The 21,360-nt window shown below is 46.5% G+C and overlaps 1 protein-coding gene across 6 annotated transcripts in view; it reads left to right on the top strand.

Annotated features, from left to right (window-relative positions):
• ZNF385A (zinc finger protein 385A) overlaps window positions 1-21,360 on the top strand; it is a 193,634-nt gene that overhangs the window by 108,697 nt on the left and 63,577 nt on the right. For 3 of the 6 annotated variants that reach the window (XM_061615133.1, XM_061615132.1, XM_061615135.1), the window contains one exon: window positions 1,997-2,181. In XM_061615133.1, coding sequence (XP_061471117.1) covers window positions 2,050-2,181 — 132 coding nt within the window. In that variant the 5' untranslated portion in view covers window positions 1,997-2,049. Of the gene's footprint in view, window positions 1-1,996; window positions 2,182-13,345; window positions 13,422-21,360 lie in introns of those variants that run through there. The other 3 variants (XM_061615136.1, XM_061615131.1, XM_061615134.1) reach the window with 2 other exon arrangements.

Genomic DNA, 21,360 nt, shown 5'->3' with positions numbered 1-21,360 from the left:
GAAATGTGATGTTCCTATATTAATGTATATATGGTAAGTGTTGGTTGTTTAGAAGATATATGGTAAGTGGAGTGAAAGAGGGGGAGTGAATGGGCAGTAGAATGCGAGATGATTGGCTGAGTGTTTAAAATGGCTGAATGTATAAAAGGAAGAGTGAGAGTGGAATCAGGGGGGGAGAAGAGAACTGAGTGGGTTGCTTGGTGGGGTTTAGAGAGTTGTTTACCAGGAGGGAGGTAGAGTTCAGATTAGTATTGAGTAAAACCATATGCTTATGTGCCTTAAGAAGAAATCTTGTTAATCTTGTTAGCTTTGTTATCTGTAATAAATACTTAATTTGGTTTACCAAAGGCCTGATCCTTGGCTGGGGTTTCACAGACCAGAAGGGAGGGTAAGGTAATGACCAAGGCTGAAGGGGAACTGTAACAAATGGTGGCAGCGGTGAAGAGAATAACAATACCAGTATTCAGAGTCTCTGGGAATACTAGTATTGGGACGTTACTGGTGGTTGCCTAGCAGGTGGATCTGTTGAGATCTGTGCTAGAGCGGGGAGAGAAACCATAAGAGAGAGCGGTCCAGACTGGTGGAGTCCCTGGTGGTGCCTAGTGACAGGCAGTAACCACGAGCAGGTAGGAACCTGACAGGGAGAGCCAGGGAAGGACGCATCACAGAACCCCCTTTTGATTTTGGCAGTAGTGGTTGCGGGACGCAATCTGCCACCATGCACCAATGCGCTGTTGAGAAGCTCATCCATGCATAGGCCTATTTCAACATATATGCAAACCTGAAAACTCTACTCTCATGTTCAGACTGTTGCTTCTCCCTAGATGTGTATGGGCATACTTGCTTGTTTGCACGTCCTCTGACATTTACTGACATATGTGCCTAGCACACCCATGCTTAGTCCATTGCGCTGTGGTGGACAGTGTATTGGACAGGACTGGGAAGACCAGGGCTCAAATCCTTATTATTCAGTGTGAAGCCCATTTGTATGTCTCTGGGGTGCTTTCACATAGCAGTTTATTGTGGACTTGGTGCTGCTCATGTCTGCAAGTTTTGCACAGCATCCATTCAGCCTTGTCCTCATCAAAATGCTGTCCTGTAGTCCCCTCCCCATTTAATCTAGATTTACTGTTTTCATGGGGATTTTTTTACTTATATGATTATCTGCCAAAATGGCAAATCCAGATAAAAGGAATACGGGACAGCATTTTGATGAAGATAATATCATGTGGATGCTGTGCAAAAGTTGCATGCATGAGCCGCACTGAGTTCACAATAAACTGCCATGTGTGGAGCACCTTCTGTCTTGGCCTAACCTACCTTGCAAGAGTGTTGTGTGTCAGAATAAAATGTGATAATCTCATATATGCTGCCATAAACTCCTTGGAACATAATCCCCCCTTCAAAACCTCTGTTTAACATGAAGTTATCCAAATGGTTTAGTCCAGTCATCAATATTTTATGCATCCATGTATATTCAGTAATAGAAAAATCAACTCCTAAAACTAAACATTTCAGTTTTAAAACTCTATTCTGAGATGGGTTTTCTGCCTGCAAATTTGAAATGTGAGGCCCTGGCTGGGAACCTGCATGTTTTCAGTTTCAAATACTTCAAACTGCAGCAGGTGTACAGCAACTGGTTATTGTACACTTCAGAAATAACCAGTGTTATTGGTAGTATTGATAATAACTTGATTTAAATCTTCACTCATTCATTTTCATTCTTGTTTAGCCTAAGTGTTTCATTTGTTTTTTTATTTATTTTTATCCTTGATGCTTTTATTATGTTTGTAATAATGGATTATTGTTACATTTTTATACATATTATAAACCTCTTTCAGTGACTCCTTTTTGGACGGGAAAAGAGGTGTATGCATTTATATACAAATGAAAATCATTGAGTTGTACCTCTTTTCCTTTGCTCTGCACCTAACCTCTGAATTGTTAATATTGCAAGGCAGACTGTTTATGCTTCTCCTTGTCTCTCTTTGCCTAGGCAGTCTGAGCCGGGTGGGCCCAATCCCGGCCATTCTGCGCCCGCCGCCCGCCATGATGCAGCCGCCCCTCGATCTCAAGCCCTTCCTGTCATTCCCTGTGGAGGCGCAGCCGGCCGTGGGTCTCTTCCCAGGTTTCAACACGGTAAGGCCGTGGTTGCTTCTGGCCCAGGAGATGCAGGCTCGGGTAGGACTGTTTATATAACTCCCACTTTCCTTCTTCTCTTCCTCTGCCCCCACCAGAGAAAAGGGGCTTTGACCTGGACACCTGGCCCCTGGGAATGCCAGGTGAGGCACCCAGGGCACACAAATTGAGGTGTGGGAGGGGATGCTTTAGTCCTGGAGATGAGTGGTGCCTGGGGCCCATTGGAAGTGGTAGGGCAGAAGGCAGGGAGACCCAGTGGTAGATGAAGCCAGAGCCAATGACGGGCAGAGCCACATCCTGCACTGGTTGTAATTAAGGAAGTAGGCAGACAGGGGCTGGCTGAGGGCAGGCTGTGATTGGTGGGGCAGTTCCCCAGTTGCCCTAATGAACCAGTCTCCAGTGGACACAGATCCCAACTATGTCTACTTTCTCAAATAGCTTGCTAAAGAAGGATGTGCTGCAATTCTTGCCAGGATGAAATGGACTCCTGGCTTATCAAGTGGGCATCTGCATGCACTCCAGATTAAATTGCCACTTGGTATGTGGTCTCTTGCATCCATCCACTCAGTGCAACAGCAGAAAAACTGGTGGGTTGTTGGGAGTTTGGTTCTATAGGAAAACAAGACCCATTAGGTTTGCCTTGGAGTTCTGCTGGCTTCTTAGATGCTAGTGTTGCCTACCTGCTAGAAAGCAGTCTTGGTTTGTCATGGCCAGTAAAAAATAATTGCTGGTCGGTAACACTAACTGGTGAAGGACCAGCACAGGAAGATGGCCTCTAACATGTGCAGGTTGGAGAGATCAGATCCACTGCATGAGTGGTGCCTCTGACCACTTCAGTCTACACACCAGGAATGGGGAACTCTCCATGGCCCTCCAGAACGTGCTGGACTATAACTCCCATTGTCCATGACCATTGGCCATGGTGGCTGAGGCTGATGGGAATTGGAGTACAGCAACATCTGGAGGGCCACAGGTTCCTCGTCCCTACTGCAAACCTTGAGGGCAACTTCCTTTGCCTCTGCATGTGTGTGTGTGACCTCTACAATATTCAGCACTCTGTGAGCATGCCTAGTAACTATTTGCTACCTTGTTGAGAGTTCTAGCTCCTGTCCAGGGAACAGCTTATGATCAGTGTTTGTGCTCAGATCTTTAGCTGCGAACCAGGACACATGCATGGTATGTTGTGCTGAAGAGCAGCAATCGGGCTCTTTCATGGTTTTGTGGTTCCATTCCCATTCTTACAGCAGGGATTGTGGGGCATTCTCAGCTGGTAATGGTGTGTTTAGGCTGTAGGTCTGTTTGCCTGTGTTTATGTGCCCTCTGGTGGTAAGAGTCAGGGAGAAGCTATACTGGCACCCTAAAGAAGGGCGGTATTCTACTAATGCATCCCTTCAGCGCAAGGATTTCCACTTGTGCAATGGGCCTTCTCTCCCCCTTTCCTTCTCTGACGTGAACCCTGCGCCCTCTCCAAATCTGCTCCAGGGAGAATCCTTAGAACAGATTTAGGCATGCAGGGGGAGGAGAGGGGGAGAAACTTCCATTGTGCAATCAGAAATCCTTGCTTTGATAGAAGGATTGCCTTAGCACTACTGTGGATTCCACCCTTTTTTTTTAATGGCATAAGCTTTCATGGAGTACAGTCCACTTCCTCAGATGCCTGAAGTGTTATCCTGAGTTGCAGGAATATATACAGAAGTGTGTGTGTAATTGTAATCAATTATGTCAGAAGGAAATGAAATGTGGCAAAGTACAGATGATGATGATTACATTCTTAACGGTGGCCATTCACACACACAAAAACAGTTGTGTTGATAACACAGACATCCTGGCATTGATAAGCCAATTGACATATTCAGTGTGATAAAAATCCATTGTGCGGATTCAGTCTACTAGTAATAGCATCAGATCTCCTGGATGCATTATAATCCAGCCGTTTCATGCTGCATCCTCCCTTTTGAAGTTCCCTGGTTCCAGTACGGCCACCTTAAGGTCAGATGCAAAATAGCCTGGGATGTTGAAATGCTGCCCTGCTGATTTCTTGATATTGCTATTTATTCCTTTGCATAGAGGCACACATCTTTGCTCTATGTAGAGTGCAGAAAGGCATTGATGGCAGATGATGGCATGTATCACACTGGAAGATGAACAGGTGAATGAACGCCTGATGATTATGGATGACATTACTGGGCCCTGTAGTAGTGCTGCTAGAGAAAACATGGGGACAGAGCTGGCATCTGGGTGAGCCATGTGTATATGGGAAATGGAAATGGACTGCCTTCAAGTCGATCCCGACTTATGGCTACCCTATGAATAGGGTTTTCATGGTAAGCGGCATTCAGAGGGGGTTTACCATTGCCTCCGAGGCTAGTCCTCCCCAGCTGGCTAGGGCCTGCTTAGCTTGCCACAGCTGCACAATCCAGCCCCTTCCTTGTCCGCAAGTGCCAGCTGGGGGGCAACTGGGCTCCTTGGGACTATGCAGCTTGCCCACGGCTGCACAGGTGGCAGGGCACGTAACCCCTGAGCCACTCACTGTGGGGGTGATCTTTAGCTGGCCCTTTACGCCAAGGAGACATGAGTGGGGATTTGAACTCACAGACTCTGGACTCCCAGCCAGGCTCTCTTCCCCACTGTGTGTATATATGTACCTGCAATTTAGGATTACACTTCATGCATCTGATGAAAGAGACTTGATTCCATTAAAATATACACCACAATGGATTCATTAGTCCTTTAGGGTGCCACAAGGCTCTTGGTTGGTTTTGCAGCAAGAAACCAGCATTGCTACCCCTCTGGAAGCTGTACTGTGTGACTGCACGGATGGCAAGTGGTGAGAGGCTTCTTTTGTGACTTGGGGGTTTATTTTGATCCCACACTGCTTCCAAAAATCAAATCTGAATAGCCTCTCCAAAGGTTAAATATATAAAAAAAGATACAGGTATTTAGGTCTGCAGCCTGTAATCAGTTCACTAAACCCTGGTAAATCCAAGAGGAAAGCAGGGTTTTCTGCAGAGAAGCAGCAGGAGGGCCATTAACTCTTTTCTTGACTGACACTCCTGCCCCCCCCCCGCCTGAGTTCCAGATGCACATTTGGCACATTGCAAGGAAAAATGTTTGAGTGGAACAAAGGGTTAAACTGCCACACCTGCTACATCTCCACTGTAGATTGTGCCCACTGTTCTGTAGCTCCTCAGGAACCTTGCTTCTGGTGCCGAATGTTTAGTTCAGCCCTGTATAAAACGTTTACAAAAAGGAGAAGAAACGTTCCCTCATGCGTTGCCGGGCATCCACCTGCAGGGGGAGCTACAGCCCTTGTATGCCCTGCTGGGACGGCAGGTGCTGTCCAGCCATAGCTATCTAGGACCGTGGCTATTCAAGCAGCAATCACTTTGTACTGGGGAAATGAAGGAGAAGAAAGAGAGCAACAGGAGGGCCATCTGCTGTTAATCACACATTTGGCTCATGCTGCCAATCTCCCATCCAGGCTGTCACCTTAATGGATGGGGGCCTTTTGTAAACCACACACACTTGGGGATGAGTATGTCTCTCACAGATTTTATAGAGGATGCCATGTGTACACATGAAGCATGGGAACCCTCCTGCTGTTCCCATTAGTGTGTCAAGCAGGCCTGAAGGGCCATTTAATACTTCAATTATTGATCCCTCTTCACTCTGAGAGGGCAGCATTTAATTCAGAGGTTGGAAACCTTTTCGTGTTGAGGGGCCTGTCCCTCCAAGGTAATTTGTTGAGGGCTGGACCTGGTGGTGGGTAGAACCGGAATCAAATGTGAGTTGGGCACCCCCTTTCTCTCTCTCTTTTGCCACCCCCTTTTGCACTGCTTTCTCCCTCCTTGATATACACATGTAATAGGGTCAAGAGCCACATGAAATTAAGTTGAGGGCCACCCTTATTTAATTGATGGGCTTCATCCCCCCCACACACACACCCCGGAATGAAACTGGCATGCCTGTGGTAATCCTACATTGAAACTGGCCTGTATTTTTCTTTTAATTTATATTGCCTTGGTTTTTAAGACATTGGTTATACTATCTGTGCTGGTAAAAGCCAAGGAGACCTCCTTCATTTCCACCTTGGTGTCTCTCTCATTCTCTCTTCACCTGCTTCCCCAGGTCAAAATGGTCCCAGGTGGAACCTTGTGGGCCAAACATTATGCAGAAGAACCATGATTGAAATATCCCAGAGGTTTGTTGTTGTTTTTAACGCAGCCATGGAGGGAGGGGGCATTCTGAATTTGATTGGATCAGGGGGAGGATGGGATACTCTTCATCCCTGCTAGTTTTCCCCATCTAAATCATCTTCCCTCAAAACTGTTCTTTGCCCCTGCAAGAGAAAAATAATCGGATATTATCTACCCTCTCCCCCATGTCAAGCAGGGCTAACAGAAACTTTTTTTGGGGGGGAGTACTGATTTGGGTTGAGATAAAATTTGGAGTGCCCACTTTCCCTGCAACTGCATTAAGTAAAAATAAACATGTTGGGAAATCTAACAATGTTTTTTTTTCAATAATACGTAGTTTGGCCTGAATTATCTCAGTCAATCAGCCTTCCAGCCCTACACTGAAGGTGTGTGGGGATCAGGATGACCCAAGCAGCAAAGGCATCTGTAATACTTGTTTCAGTGCCCCCCCCCCCATTTTCTTCTCTACCCCTTCTGGAAATATAGTTGCTTCATTCTAGGGTGTATCTGAGCACACAGACGTCAGTTCTCTCTGCACAGGCAAACAGATATTTTCAAAATTGCTCTTGGCTGTTCCCAAGGATGAAAGGTTTTGCCAAGCTGAATTAACCCCATGGCCCATCCAGTCTGCCATCCAGATAGTCATCAGCAGCATCCCATTGTCTTTTTCCCAAGATCCTCCTCCCTTCATTTCTATTTCCTTTTTGCATCCCTACCTGAAAACAGCTCCCCATCTCCTTGAAACCCTTTAGAGCAGTGATGAGGAGTCTGGGGCCCTCCAGGTGGTGGTGTACTCCAACTCCCATCATCCCTGACCATTGGCTATCCTGCCCAGGGCTAATGGGAGTTGTAGCTGAACTACATCTGGAGGCCTACAGCTTCCTCACCCCTGCTTTAGAGTCTGAAAGTGGCCTCACCCAGAATTGCCCATCTTCAGGAGAGCAAGTACATTATTTAACCAAAAAAACATTTGAGTGAAAAGGGCAGCAACCTTTGTGAGCCCCTAAAAGGACGTGTAAAATGGGGTGTATGGGCAAGAGTCAGAACAATGGCTCAGCTCTGCTTTGTGGGCAATTCAGACTTGGGAACCACATTTCCAGGATTCTCCTCCTGGCTTTAAAGATGAAACAGATGCTGGCACGAGCAAGGCCTGATATATTAGGGTTGGCACGCTGTTCAGTTGGCCAGTCCAATATTATCAATATTCTATGAAGACATGATCTTTGCAGAATTGGCCTGCTGCTACATTGCGTAACCACCTTTAAAACTGCTTTTCAAATAATATTTTATGTTACTTTGCTTTGTTTATTTTTTTAAATGGGTAATGAGTTCCAGGATAAAAGACAAAAAGAAAGTTAAGTCAGTTTCTCACTTTTTATAGAAACCTTACCTTATGTTGTTTAAGTTCTCAAAAACTGTAATGAAATGTTGTGAGCTATTACAAGTTTTGCTGCAACAATTTTGGTTTTGGATCTGTTGATGACTCAAGTGTGGTTTTTTTTCTTGTTCTAATAAAGTTCATGCTTACATTCTTGACCGTTGTTTGACCAGTCACTTGGCTAAATTGTTCTTGACTGATCAAATATCTCCCAAAGCAGCTCGCAACAATAGAAAACAAAAAAAATGAGACACAAACCCTGCCTTCAAGGTTACACTCTTAAAAAAAAAAAAAGCAAGACCGATAAGGGGGAAGGGGAGAGGAGAGGTGGACAAGGGAGAACAGTTTGGCAATACCTGAACTAAGTGGTGAAATGTAAACAGGCATTTATCTCTATTTGTGGCTGTGCTGATCTTCCTGTGTTGGTGTTCTTGCTTGGACATAGGAAGCTGCCTTCTACAGAGTCAGACCATTGGTCCATCTTGCTTAGTATACCCTGACTGGCCGTGGCTCTCCAGGGTTTCAGGTAGGGTGTTTCTCCCAGCTCTACCTGGAGATGTTGGGGACTGAACCTAGGACCTTCAGCATGCAAAGCAGATGCTCTTCCATTGAGCTACGGCCCTTCCCCCTGGATAGAGCCACCACAGTCCTTGTACCTTTGACTCTTTGTAGAGGCCAGAGTGTGCTTTCCTTCTGCTCACCGCTTCCAGGACAACTGACGTGTTGATAATCTGCATTCCTGTTTAAAACAACAACAAGCAGTGGCTAGTTCAGGGCTGGGGAATCTCTGGCCTTCCTTATGTTTGTGGACTACAGCTCCCATCCCTGACCATTGGTCACGCTGGCTGGGGCTGATGGGAGTTGGAGTCCAACAACATTATTTTTTCCCCTTACATCTATGTCCCACCTTTCTTCCATCAAGGTGACTTACATGTAATTCCCAGATGGTTACCCATCCAGACACTGACCAGAGCCAGACCTGTTTAGCTTTAGCAAGGTGGTGGCCTCATATCCCTTCAGACCATACTCTGGGACTATCCCATCCCCATTTCAACCTATTATCTAGGGATGAGAAGACATTCTAGTCTAGAGCAAAAGGAGCCAAGGCAATTGTAGTATTATTGTGGACAACAGATTTCCACTGGGGAAGCCCAAGTTCGTCTCAATTCACTGGATGGCTTTGGGCAAGTCATTATCTCTGCCTTCAAAGGGTTGTTGTGAGGTTGAAATGAGGCAACATGTATGCTACCTTGAAGCACATGCAGAATGAATCACACACCCCCTCGGTAATTTGAGGCTTGGTTTCACTATGTTGTAGCTTGTTCATACATTGCAGGCAAGGCAACAGGATTCTTTTATAAAAACAGGCTAACTTGTTTTTATTTACACGCTTTCTTGGATATTCATGGTAAAGGTGAATATCTGAAACTTTGTACAGTCTATGCAGGATGCATTATTATTATTATTAGTATTATTATTATTATTATTATTATTACTGTTCTTAGAAGAGAAACCACTGACTTTTGTAAAACAACAACATGGTTTTGGTGAGGGGTTAGATCACACATGGGAACTGGCAGAATCAAAGTGGGACAGAAGTTCCGTGCATGATTGTGCCAGTGCTACACATAAGGGCCACTGCTTTTATTACTGCTGCTATTATTCGTGACAGGGATTCTGTGTCTTTTTAACAGCTGCATAAAAGGTAGAAATGCAACAGGTAGATTTCTTTCTGGCGTGGATCTGAAGAGATGGGATAAGTGTAATTTCTACATGCCACGAGGCTGTGAAAAAGAGTTGGGGGTGGGGGGTGGAGAGAGAGAGGCCCTCGCTTTGCTAAATTTTGACTCTTAGGCTAAGCTCTAAGACGAAGAGCCTTGTGGGTTTGGGGGGCAAAATGGCAGTATGTGTATATAGCCCCACCCTCCCTTCACTTGGGATAAGAAACCTTCGGGAGGGAGCCTTGGATGCTTGTGAAATCCCTCAGAAATTAGATATCGGTGAAGGGGGAGGAGCCTGCTGTGCTTATGCAGATCAGATGTGGGATGGATTAGCTGTTCCATGTGTATTAAGTGTCTCTCGGTGGTGCATGGAAGATGCCTAACAAGATTGTTGCTACAGTGCCACATGCCCCAAATGTATCCTGTCCCAAAGACGGCAAACATCCCCCCAGTGTTGCACAGATAGGAAGTGGGGGACACTCTCTTTCCCCCTCTGGCGTGCTCTGTGTCTTGCCACATTCTTGCACCAAAGAGTGCTGCCGCCCTCTTCTCTCCCCGCCCTCCTTTTGCCAGACTCTTTGGGGCGTATGTTCTCTGGTGCATGGACGAGTGAGGGGGAGCCAAGTGGAGATCAGAGTGCTGGGTTTCTTCCTGTCACCCTGTGCTGTTTGCACCTGCTATAGAGTGGCAGCAATTCAATACGGCATGGCACGTGGCTTGCCCAGTAGCTTTGCTTTGTAGCTGCCTGTCTCCCTTTCAGTAATACTCCAAATGGCAGGTTCCTGTGAAATGATTGGTGCTTGCACAATGGCTCTTTGAAGCCCACCTGCCAATCCCATACAGGTGAAAACATTACATTGAAAAAGAGAGAGAGAGAGAGAGAGAGAGAGTATATATATATATATACACACACACACAGACAGACACACACACAGACACACACCCTTTAGGGCTGTAGACTGAGCTGAAATGTTTTTAACTGATGAACAATCTTGGTTGTTTTTTAAAGTGGTTTACTACTCAGTCAGTTAAATGTATTTATTTATTGTATTTATATCCTGCCTTTCCTCCAAGGAGCTTGAGGTAGCGTACATGTTTCTCTTCTCCATTTTATCCTCACAACAACCCTGTGGAGTAGGTCAGGCTGAGAGGCAGTGACTGGCCCAAGGTCACCCATTGAGCTTCATGGGCAAGTGGAAATTTGAACCCTGGTCTCCTAGGTCATAGTTCAACACTCAAACTACTTCGCCACACTGGCTGTCATATACTGTAAATCTCTATACAGCATAAATGTAAGGAGTGCCTTTCTTTAGAAGCTACTGAAGGGGGAAAGAAGGGTGGGGTGAAGGCAGTTTCTCTTTTTAAAATATGAAATGACTCATGCCTTAGTTTGAATGCAGACAGCAGAGGAGGTAATAGAATTGTTCTGGGGTTGTACCTCTTCAGACTGCAGGTGGGGAATCTATAGCCAGAACTCCTTCTGCATTAATAGTCTTGCCTTGTCATCAAATTAGGCACAAGAAGAAGAGAGCCAATGCATCTCTGTGTGTACTGTGGGGGGCTATGCCCTTTACGAGTTCCAGCTCCCAAAGGTACTGTTGCTTGCCATCTCTAATAACTGAGGCACACTTCCTACCCTGCCTCCCCCCCCACTGCAGAAACTGGAAGCACACTTCATTCTTAGGCCCCAAATATTTTTTTTACCCTATTGTGTGTATGAGTAGGAATTACCTAATCTTGGAGGAATCCATAATTCATGTCACCGTTGTGAGCATGCCTCCTGATCATGCACAGTTGCATTGGGTAACCTTCTGAAGGTAGTTCTTGAGTCTCTGCAATCACACTGAATATCAAGACACAACAGAATTACGAAGCTTATTGCTGATTAGAAAGAAGTAAAGCCGCACAACCGTGAGTGAAGCAGAGACACAGTGGGCAGCCTCCTCTGTGGATTAAGTGCCTTTCATTTGTTGAATTAACCTTGTTTCTCACAGCCACTGGCAGTTCATTAGTGTGCCCTGGTAACCAGTTTGGGACTGACCGATCATCTCAGCTCCTTCAGGCCTTCCGGTCACTTATGGACCTGAATAAATCCATTCCTTGGAAGCTTGTCTTTTCCTTTTGAGGCTCCTCTGGCTTGAAAGTTTGAGCAAAATAGCTGGTTTAGGGCAGTGGTATCTTGTTGGACTTAGAGCTGAGCATTAAAATTCCAGCTCAGTCAGGCACTTGCTGACCTTGACTTGTTTATTGGCACCCTCTCCTTAGGGTCACTGTAGAGTTGCCAACTCTTCAGCTGGGCTGTGTTGCCGTGCCTTTTACAGCAGCTGGATGTGCAGACATTAGCCGCTGCTGATGTTTACCTCCAGGCTGTGAAAACCTTCCCTTGCTTGATTTCTGCACATCACCCTGTTGTTAAAGGCACAAAAACAGGCCAGGCTGACGTCTACCTCACAGCAGTTAGCAACTCTCTATAAAGGTTGCATGAAATGGAAATGGCCTGCCTTCAAGTCGATCCCGACTTATGGCAACCCTATGAATAGAGTTTTCATGGTAAGCGGTATTCACAGGTGGTTTACCATTGCCTTCCTCTGAGGCTGAGTGGGACTGACTGGCCCAGGGTCACCCAGTGAGCTTCATGGCTGTGTGGGGATTTGAACCCTGTTCTCCCAGGTTGTAGTCCAATGCCTAAAGCACTACACCACACTGGCTCCCAAAGGTTGCATAGCCATTTGTATATCCAAATGAGTTCCTCAAGTGGTAATAATAATATCAGGCACAATCTAGCATAGTATTAAGCTGCTCCAGACATCAGTCATGAGGCAACATTGGGGAAGCACTGCAGAACAACTGATAAAGTGGAATGACATGTGGATGGTCCAGTATAAATCCACTATTAATGTACTACTGTTGCATCAGTGACATGTTGCAAAAAACAACATCCAAAAAACACAACCCTGGCTGGAGGGGCCCTGAGTCTCTTTGCATTTCTTTGGAGGAAACACGGGTATAACTGATAAGCAGTGCAGGGAGTTGCCAGTGCTGTAGCTCCTGCTCCGTTCCTTCTTGTGGCCTGTTGCTCCCTCTTCTCCCCCATCTGCTGAAACAAGCAAGATGTCTATTGTTTTGTATCATATAGCAGACTAGGAAGGGAGGAGTGGATATACCTGGAAAGAAGTAAGGGCAGTGGTGGGGAGCACAGCTGTGGTTACCTCTCCTCTTGCACATTTAACCTTTTGGGAGTTCATGGGGTGATCTCTCCACTTTCCAACCTGGCAACCCTTCTTGAACATCAGAAACTATAATAAGGGAAAGCTCATGTTTTGAGTTACGTGCAAAGGTTATCAAGTAAGCAAGATGGATCTTGGAACTAGTGACGGGCCTATGCTGCTTTCTAGAGGTTTAGGTACAAGCTTGCTTTTTGTTGCTCTTGTTCTCTAACAGTGCAGTTATTTTTCATATCTAACCAGGGGATGGGAATTGGGAGTGTTTGGGGCTGAAGCCTGATAGAAACCATAGCGCTCTTGCTTGTAAGTCCCTTTACAATTCAGTTCTATCCCTGGCTGCTCAGAAATGAGCCCCACTAAGTTGAGTGAGACTTCCTCCCAGGTAGGTGCTTATGGGATTGCAGCCCTAATCCCAGATTTAGCGTTGTGCTTGTTATTGCCGTTGGTGAGGGCAGAGCATTTTGTACACGATCAGTGGTCTCCAGTTACTGCCTGTGTTAGAATGCTAAAACACTGGCAATGAAAATAGTTTCTGGGGCTGGTTGCTGAACAGCCAAGCATATGAGCTGTGAACCTGGCTGTCCTGGTTTCAAATCTCGAACATTGCACGGCTTTATATAAGCCGCTATTCCTGCCGGAAATATTTGGGTGAGTTAATAATGCCTGCCTGCCTCCTTGGCCTCTTTTGTAAAGATTGAGACATTTCTCATATCGGGATATTGGAGACGGCTTTCCAGGAGCAGAGCTTGTGCTTGTCTGCAAAGTAAGTGTTTTTAAATGCGCTGCATAAATTCTTATTCCTTAGCATCGTGTTAACCCTTTTAGATCAAGCGGGAGGGAAGTGTACTCTGCGCTTGCTTGCAAACACTCCTGACTTCCCATCTCGCAGAGCCCGCCATACTGCTGCAGATAGGTTCCGGGGCTGATCCCCTTGGTTCAGATTAATTCCTGGTGGCCCAATACATCACCAGGCGATTCCAGGGGCAGGCGATTTGAAAAAGGGGCCTGCAGGATGAGCCGAGGCGATGAGCGTCTCATTCGCGGGTGGGAATTCATTCACCTCCCCTCCTTTTTGCAGCCGATCGCCCGCCGGCTCTCGGGGCGGGAGGGTCTGTCCGGCCCGGCGGGCGGGCGGCTAGGTCCATCGCTCCTCCCCGGCCTGGGAGGGGGGACGGCGCTCCGCTCGCTCGCTCGCTTGCTGGCTGGCTGCCGGGATGCGCCGGGGGACTCGGCCGATGCGGGCAGAACTCTGTGAAGCTGCACGGGGTAAGAGAGAGGCGCGCTCTGATCCGAATTAAGGGGGAGGGGAGTGCGCGAGCGAGAAAGATTGGGGGGACTTTCCGGGAGAGAGGGTGCGAAAGAAGTTATGCCCCCTAAAAAACACTTGATAATTCAGCTGCTGTGTTTCGGTGCGCCGCTTTCTTGCTTCTTGTTCTTGTAAATGTAAAACACAGGCAGTCTCTCTGCTTCTCTTTTATTCCGGAGTAGCTTTTTCCCTCCCAGTTTACGCTTACCTAGCCTTTTCTGTCTTCCGCTCCCCCTTCCCTCCCCTGTCCCCCTTGCTTTACACGAATAGGGAGCAAAGTTTGTAAGCAGGGATGCTGGAAACGGGGAGTGTGTAGTCATAACCCTACATCAACCCGAATACCCAGGGGTGTAGTCGTCCGGAGTCTCATGGGGTCTTAGACCCCTTACTTTTTTGAGAGCAGGGTCCCTATGTCTCCAGCATCCTATGAGGCAATCAGTATGAAAGGGGAATGTGTTAGCCATTGAGAAGAGTCTTCTAACTTGCTTCCTTGTCATTTGCTGTTGATTGAAGCGAATCAGAGTGAAAGGAGGGGAAATAGCCACTGAAAAGACCCTTTTCAGTAGCTAACACTCTCCCCTTTCGTGATTATGCTCCCAGGGGCATCTGTTGTGGTGGAAGAAGGTATTAACAAGGATCTCATTCTTAACCCAGCAGCAAAAAAAGGGGGTGGCTATAACTATCATGAAAGGACCCTGCACGTCTGAATTTACCACTACACTACTATGTATACCTTTGCAGAATTGGGGTGGGTGGTCACAATTTTCTATCAGTATTTTTCCTACATCCCTAGTGAGGTAAAAGAATGTCTAGACACTGCCAAGGGAAAGAACCAAAGGATCCTGTTACTTTGCTGTACCCACTAGAACGCACCCCTTTCTTCTCATCTGGTAAGGGACTCCTGGCTTACTAGTTAACTGTTGGAGTCCATTTGAACCAGGTTTTCTCCTCATCTTTTTTTTTAATGTACTCCCTAAACCAGGGGTGAGGAACCTGTGGCCCTCTGATATGGTTGGGCTCGCAACGCCCCATCAGCCCTGGCCAGCATGGTCAATGATGATGATGGGAGCAGGGCTGTGGAGTCAGAGTCAGGAGCAATTTTGGGTGGAGTCGGTGTCGGTAGAAATGTTCCAACTCCGGCTTCAAAATAAATTTTGATTGACACATTTTTTAAAATATAAATTCAAAATGTCAAAGAAGCTTCCCATGAAGTCAGCTGTGGTTGAGCATTTCACCATAACTCAAGATAGAAAACATTTTGTGTGTCAGTGTATGACACAGGACCCAGACGAAGACAAATGCTGTGATGCCAAGATCAGCGCATATTCAGGCAGCGATAAAAATGCTCCTATGAGAGCTTCCAATTTAAAAAGACATTTACAGCCCTTTATGGGGCTGTGGAGTTGGAAGCAATTTTTGGGTGGAGTCGGAGTCGGACAGTAGAAAAATAGAGGAGTTTGAGTCAAAGGTTTGGCGTACCGGGTACACAGCCCTGGATGGGAGTTGGAGCCCAGCAACTACTGGTGGGCCACAGGTTTGAACTCTTCCCCAGGGTGACGGTTGGATTTCAAGAGCCTCTTAGCACTCTGTCACCGGATGGATGCACTACTATATCCTAATAGAGATGTGCAGGGGTGGAGTTTCAGGGTTCTAGGGCCCCTACAGGCAATCTTTTTGTTGTGCATTCATGATTATTTGTGCTCATGATGGTATTGGGGCAGTTATACACAATCCCATTTTCGATAATGTTTGTGCCTGGGAAGTTGCAGGGCGGACATAATTGCTTTGTTTCTAATCAGTGCGTGTCCCATAACTTCCCGTTGAAATCCTATAACTTTTTATACTGCAAATGTTCCAGTGTATTTATTTATTTTGTCCTTCTTTTGTTGTTCTGTAGTGCAAGAGTGTCCCTCCAGCCAGCAAAAATGTAATAACATTAGAGAAGCATTGGAGAACAGCTAATAAAGCAGAATGATGCGTGGTATAAATCCACCACTAATGCACTATTAATGCATCAATGACATTTTGCAGAATATACCTGCAAAACTCCCCTTGCAGGGGCAGGAGTTCTATTGAAACTGGAAGCATCCTAACAGCCACCCTTGTGGTTCATATCCATCTTGTAGACAAGAATTGAAAACTATCACTCCTAGCAAGGAGGCCCTCCATTGCTGTCTGCTAGGCCAGAGCTTGAAGGAGATCCTTAGCAGCTGTCCAGCCACAGCATTTGACGCTAGGGGTGTGCTTGGGAATATCCCTGCCCATTCCTCAGTTACTGCATCCTGCGCTTGTCTTCTGGAGCAAAACAGGTGCCTTTGCACTGGATCCTAGTGGCTGCCCCAACTTTTCTTCCCACCCTCCCTTTTGCTTAGCTGGCTGGAGCTGTGCTGAACAGCTGATAATCAAAGAGTAGCATTATACTGTATGCACTGCACATATGCAAACACATGCAGATCCCAAGCCACAACCTCCATGTTCTGACCTAGCAGCTGATGAGCTGTGACACCCCAAAAGCCCTGCTTACTTAGAAGTGGTATCCCCATCCTCTTCCAACTGTACTTTTGCACACAGATCACTGAAGCAGGAACACTGCTGGGGGTTGGCGGCCTTGGGGGCCAGAACCACATGCCTTTTAGCTCTGGGACTTGGATCTCCTGTTCCTTCCCCCTTTTCGTTATATTTCCTCCCCTTGCTTATAGAGCTGCTGAACATACTGCAAAGCACAGTACTGGTGAGACCATTATCTCATCGTCCTTAATTTGCTCAGAGCCCTACATTTCATCATCACTGTTTATTTGTATGCCGAGCAATCTATGCTCAAAGCGGCTCACAACATGAAAAAAAGTTACACAACTCACTGTTAGAAAATACATTCATAGTAAATTAACAAAAACATCTTAAGAAATGTGCAATAAATTGATACACCCTTATAATTCCTAATTCCTAATAAGATCCAACAGTAAAATACAGAAGCATAGTCCCAATAACAGAAAAGAAAAAAAAGACCGGCAGAATTGGTTTGGGTAACAACACCTCACAGTCAAGGTGGTCTCTGTCATCTTCAGGTAATGATACCTTTTATATCTGCAATTTGCATCTACACATAAACATGAGCATACACAAATTTGCTGCAAATTTGGGTCATGGGCCTTTCTGAGTGCCTACCAATGCACCTGCATTGAAAGACTTCATAGCCCTCCCTTGTCTCTCCACCTTCCACTCTCCGATAAACACAGCCTGGTATCATGCCTTGTGCCCCCCCCCAAACTCTGTTGGATGCTTGCTGCAAATCCTGTAGCCTTCCTGCCACCCTCTCATTCCCTCCCCCAGAGACTGTTACATGTTCCCTGTCCCTCTTCTGAGCCTTTCAGCTGGCAGCTGGATTCTCTGACACTATTCTTCATTGATGCTCAATTCCCTGCCCCAGATTTGGCTCATTTTCCATCCTGGCATCTTAAAATGCTCAATCTCATAATTATTTGACCAAGCAGCAGAGGAGGGAGGAAGGAAGGAAGGAAGGAAGGAAGAGTGAGAGAGTGAGAAATATGCAACTGGCCAGAGCCAAGGGTAGAAGGGAGCTTGTCTTCCGACCTCTGTAGCTTGCCTAGACCCTATTTCATTTTCTCCTAGAAAAAGTGCACACAATCAAGCCAAGAATTCTTGATTTCCAGTCTTTTCCTCACCCTCCCAGTGCTAGAGTAATAGATAGATACCTTTTGCCCCTCAGACTTGAAACAGAAATCAGGGAGACTCTGGCTCCCAACCTTGCTGTAGATTCCATCATTTTCCACATTTTTGGGGTAGAACCAAAGAATCCTGCCTCCTTCCACTTCACCCAACATCTCCCAGGACCTCTGGTTCTCTGTGACACCCCCTTGATCCCCCCCTCCATGTAATAATCTAGTAATTCCAAATTGTGTGTAATGAGAAATGTTTGATAACTAATGATGGCTTGATGAGGCTGCCTGCTACATCTCTGCATGATTTGTTGATCCATCCTTATTTCTTTCAGTCGGCCTCTGTTGGGGGAACACAGGATGCTGCTGCTACTCTTCATAGAGATAGATCAGATGACTCACTTTAGACTTGCATTTGTAGCAGAAGTTTGTTGCCTTCAGAGAAGACTATATGTTGCAGCTCTCTGTGCGAGTCATTGCTCGGGTCATTGCACCTTTCATGCAAGGATGGATTATTCCCACTCTTGCATGTATTCCAAGTTAACCATTTTGGGTGGAAGGGTGAGATGACCCTCCAATTTTAGAAGTGTGCTTTAGCAATCAAAAGTTTGAGGAACACTATTTCCCACTGCATTCTGTGCCTCTCCCACATCTGAAAAATAAAACTTGGGACTTCTGGCCTTAAGTCTCTCTTGCTCCTGCTTTCTCATATATACCTCTTTCGCTCTTGCTTTCTCTTATATACACACAATAAATACACAGAAGCCTTTAAAACCAGGGCTGTGGAGTCAGAGTTGTGGAGTCAGAAGCAATTTTGGGTGGAGTCGGAGTCGGTAGAAATGTTCCAACTCTGGCTTCTAAATAAAATTAATATTTTAATATTAATATTAATAAATTAATATACATTTGCCATTTATGAAGGAGTTGGAGTCGGAAGGTTTGACGTACCGACTCCACAGCCCTGTTTAGAACTGTTCACTCTGGTCTCCTCCTAGCAAGTAAACACAGGACTTGCGATTCCCAATCTGTTAACCTCTTTCTACAGTACCTATGCTACTTATGAGGTCCTGCTCCTCTTCCAAACTAGGATTTATAGTTCCTGAACAACCAGATGCCACTATTTTCTCCCCCCCCCATTTTAAAACAACTCCCCTAGAGTGCCTTCCTCTTGCATCCCAAGAGGCACCTTTTAAGGTCAACACCAAGGACATGGTGTATTCAGGTGGGACATATTTTAAAACTGGTATGAGAAGGCTCATGGGAGGCTGTTGAAAAAGCAGAGCTTGGCAGTGTGGGAATGGGAAGCAACACTCTTCCCCCCCCCCCGCCGTGTATCTGGGGATCCCATGCCTTTGTGGGTAGGCACACATTGGAAAAGGAGGCACAGTTCCTGGGGTTGAGCGGGGTGAGGTGTGCATTTGTAGCTTAGTTTCCACTGAGGTTATGAGCCTGCCCTGTGTCAGGCCGCAGGGAAAGGCTCATATGAATGAATGCGCCTTCATACTAATAATAAAAATCACTGCATGGCAGAAGACTAGCAGAGTAGGGAGTGGGGTTCTTGCCATCCCTTCTCCCCGACAGTTCTATGTACAGGGAACTTTTTTTTTTATAGGGAAGAGGCATTCAGTCACATGAGCCCTCACCTGCATTCTAAAGCTCACAGTCATAGGTTTACCACCACAGGCCCTGTTTCTTAAGTCCAGGGAGGTTAAAAAGAAAAAGCAGAAAAAGTCCTTACCTCTGTCCTGGGTTGCTCACAGGGTCAGAAGCTAAGACCAAGGCGGCTATTTATGGCTTGGGTATTATTTTGAGCTGTTATCTGCTGAACGCGGGGTTTCTGCTTGTTGGATGTCATGACAAGATGTAGTTACATACCCACATGCCGGGTGCCAGCTCAGTGCTCTAGAATAGATACTGCAGGCTACCTGCAGCCAAGTATAGGCAGCCTGAGACAATTGCCATTCTCCCACCTGGGTTTGCTTGCTTGTTGTCATAATGGGGCTGGCTGGAGGAGAGGTAGAATGCTGGCTGCCAGCTCTCCTAGGATAATCTTGCAGAGTTGGGGGGAGCCCAAAGGCATCTAATAATGAGACATGCTTCCCTGCCTGGAAAATCTCTCACAGCAAGGAGCCTTTGGGCATGCAGCTATTTCTGGGGAGGAGCTCTCCAGGTGTGTAGTAAGAGGACATGGTACTTGCTTTCACAGCAGAGTATCAAAGGGAAGCAGGTGGGGAGTCCCTAGGAACCATCTTCCAGCTTAGCTTTGCTCCCTGCCGAATAGATTGCGCTGCTCTGCTAAAGGTTGCTTGCCAGGCTTTGAAAAGGAGAGAATGACTCCGCTTTCTATTAGGGAGCTTCCTTCAGCATTAAAAATCCTGACTTCACAGGAGCCTCTTGCTTTGCCTGACTCTCATTAAAGCAGCAATTGAACGGAACCGATGCTGTCCACTGCACTTGTGCCCTAGGGTTTATGGACCCCTTAGGGGAAGCAGCAGGTTGCAGAGAACTTCTACAACCCAGCTTGAAAAGTAGACATTTTGGGGCAGGAAGAGTCAAGGGTATGGACGGACGGATGGAAGGTAGGGCACCTGAGTATCTTCTGATTGGTTGGACCGAGAGTGTGGTGGCGTGGTCAGTTTCCACCTCCAGGGACAGTGATGTGGAAGGGCTTCAGGGAGCTTGAAAGAATATTTGGAAGTGGAGATGATGGTGGTGGTGGTGGTGGTGGTGTTGAAATATTTTGAGAACTCCAGATCCATTTTACATTCCTGGGAGGGTGGAGCCTCCAGCAACAAGCAAGGACTTCTGGATTCTGTTCTTAGTTCTGGAAAGGGAGGGATAGTGTTCAGTGGAGAGATATGCATGTGAGTGATAGAGCCAGGACTGCTGGGTTATTCTCTTGGCTGTAGAAGATGACCAGGACATCCTCTTGTGACAGTGTCTCTATATGTATTAGTGGTAGGGACACTCTGCGAACTGGGATTACTGGGTTCTCTGCCTTTTCTTGATTGCTGAACACGGATTAATAGCCCTACCCACCTCTGTGTCTCTTAGCCACTCTCAGGGTGATCCAGGGACAGATTCTATCTCCTTCCTACTTTTTCGTGGAAATTTAAAGCTAGGCCGTGCTGTTGAGCTGAAGGTTGGGGCTTCTAGACCAGTGATTCCCAGCCTGGGGGCCGTGACCCCCAGGGGGGCCACAAAGAAATTCAGAGGGGCCGAGAACAGTAAAGAAATGAATTATTTATTATTATTATTAAAAAAGTTTTCACTTCCTGGACACTGTCTGCTTCTTACTGCCGCTGCAGATGACACCTCCCCCTTGCTCCAAACGAGAGGGGAGGACTTTTACTGATGCGCCAGAGTGTCTTTCAGGCACACCAAGGGCAGGCATCTGCCTATGAAATACATGGCAGATACCAAAGGAGGCTGGGGGATGAGATACCAGGAAGAAGAGGGGATTACTATCACCGACTCCTGTCTCCTTGCGCTGCCGCTGCTGATGACGCCCTTACTCAGAACGAGAGGAGAGGGCTTTTTGTGAAGCAAAAAGAAGCAAGGCTGCATGGAAAGGCTGCTTTCCCCCTTCCTTCCTGGCAGCCAGCCTGCCTCCCAGGGGGGAGGGGGTCACAAAAAGTTTTGAGCTTATAAAGGGGGTCTTATACGCATAACGGTTGGGAACTACTGTTCTAGACCACTCTCTCCCTTCTCAAAGTGGG

Source organism: Rhineura floridana, chromosome 3 (assembly GCF_030035675.1).
Source record: "Rhineura floridana isolate rRhiFlo1 chromosome 3, rRhiFlo1.hap2, whole genome shotgun sequence".
Classification (NCBI taxonomy): domain Eukaryota; kingdom Metazoa; phylum Chordata; class Lepidosauria; order Squamata; family Rhineuridae; genus Rhineura; species Rhineura floridana.
This window is presented reverse-complemented; position numbering and strand designations above follow the sequence as displayed.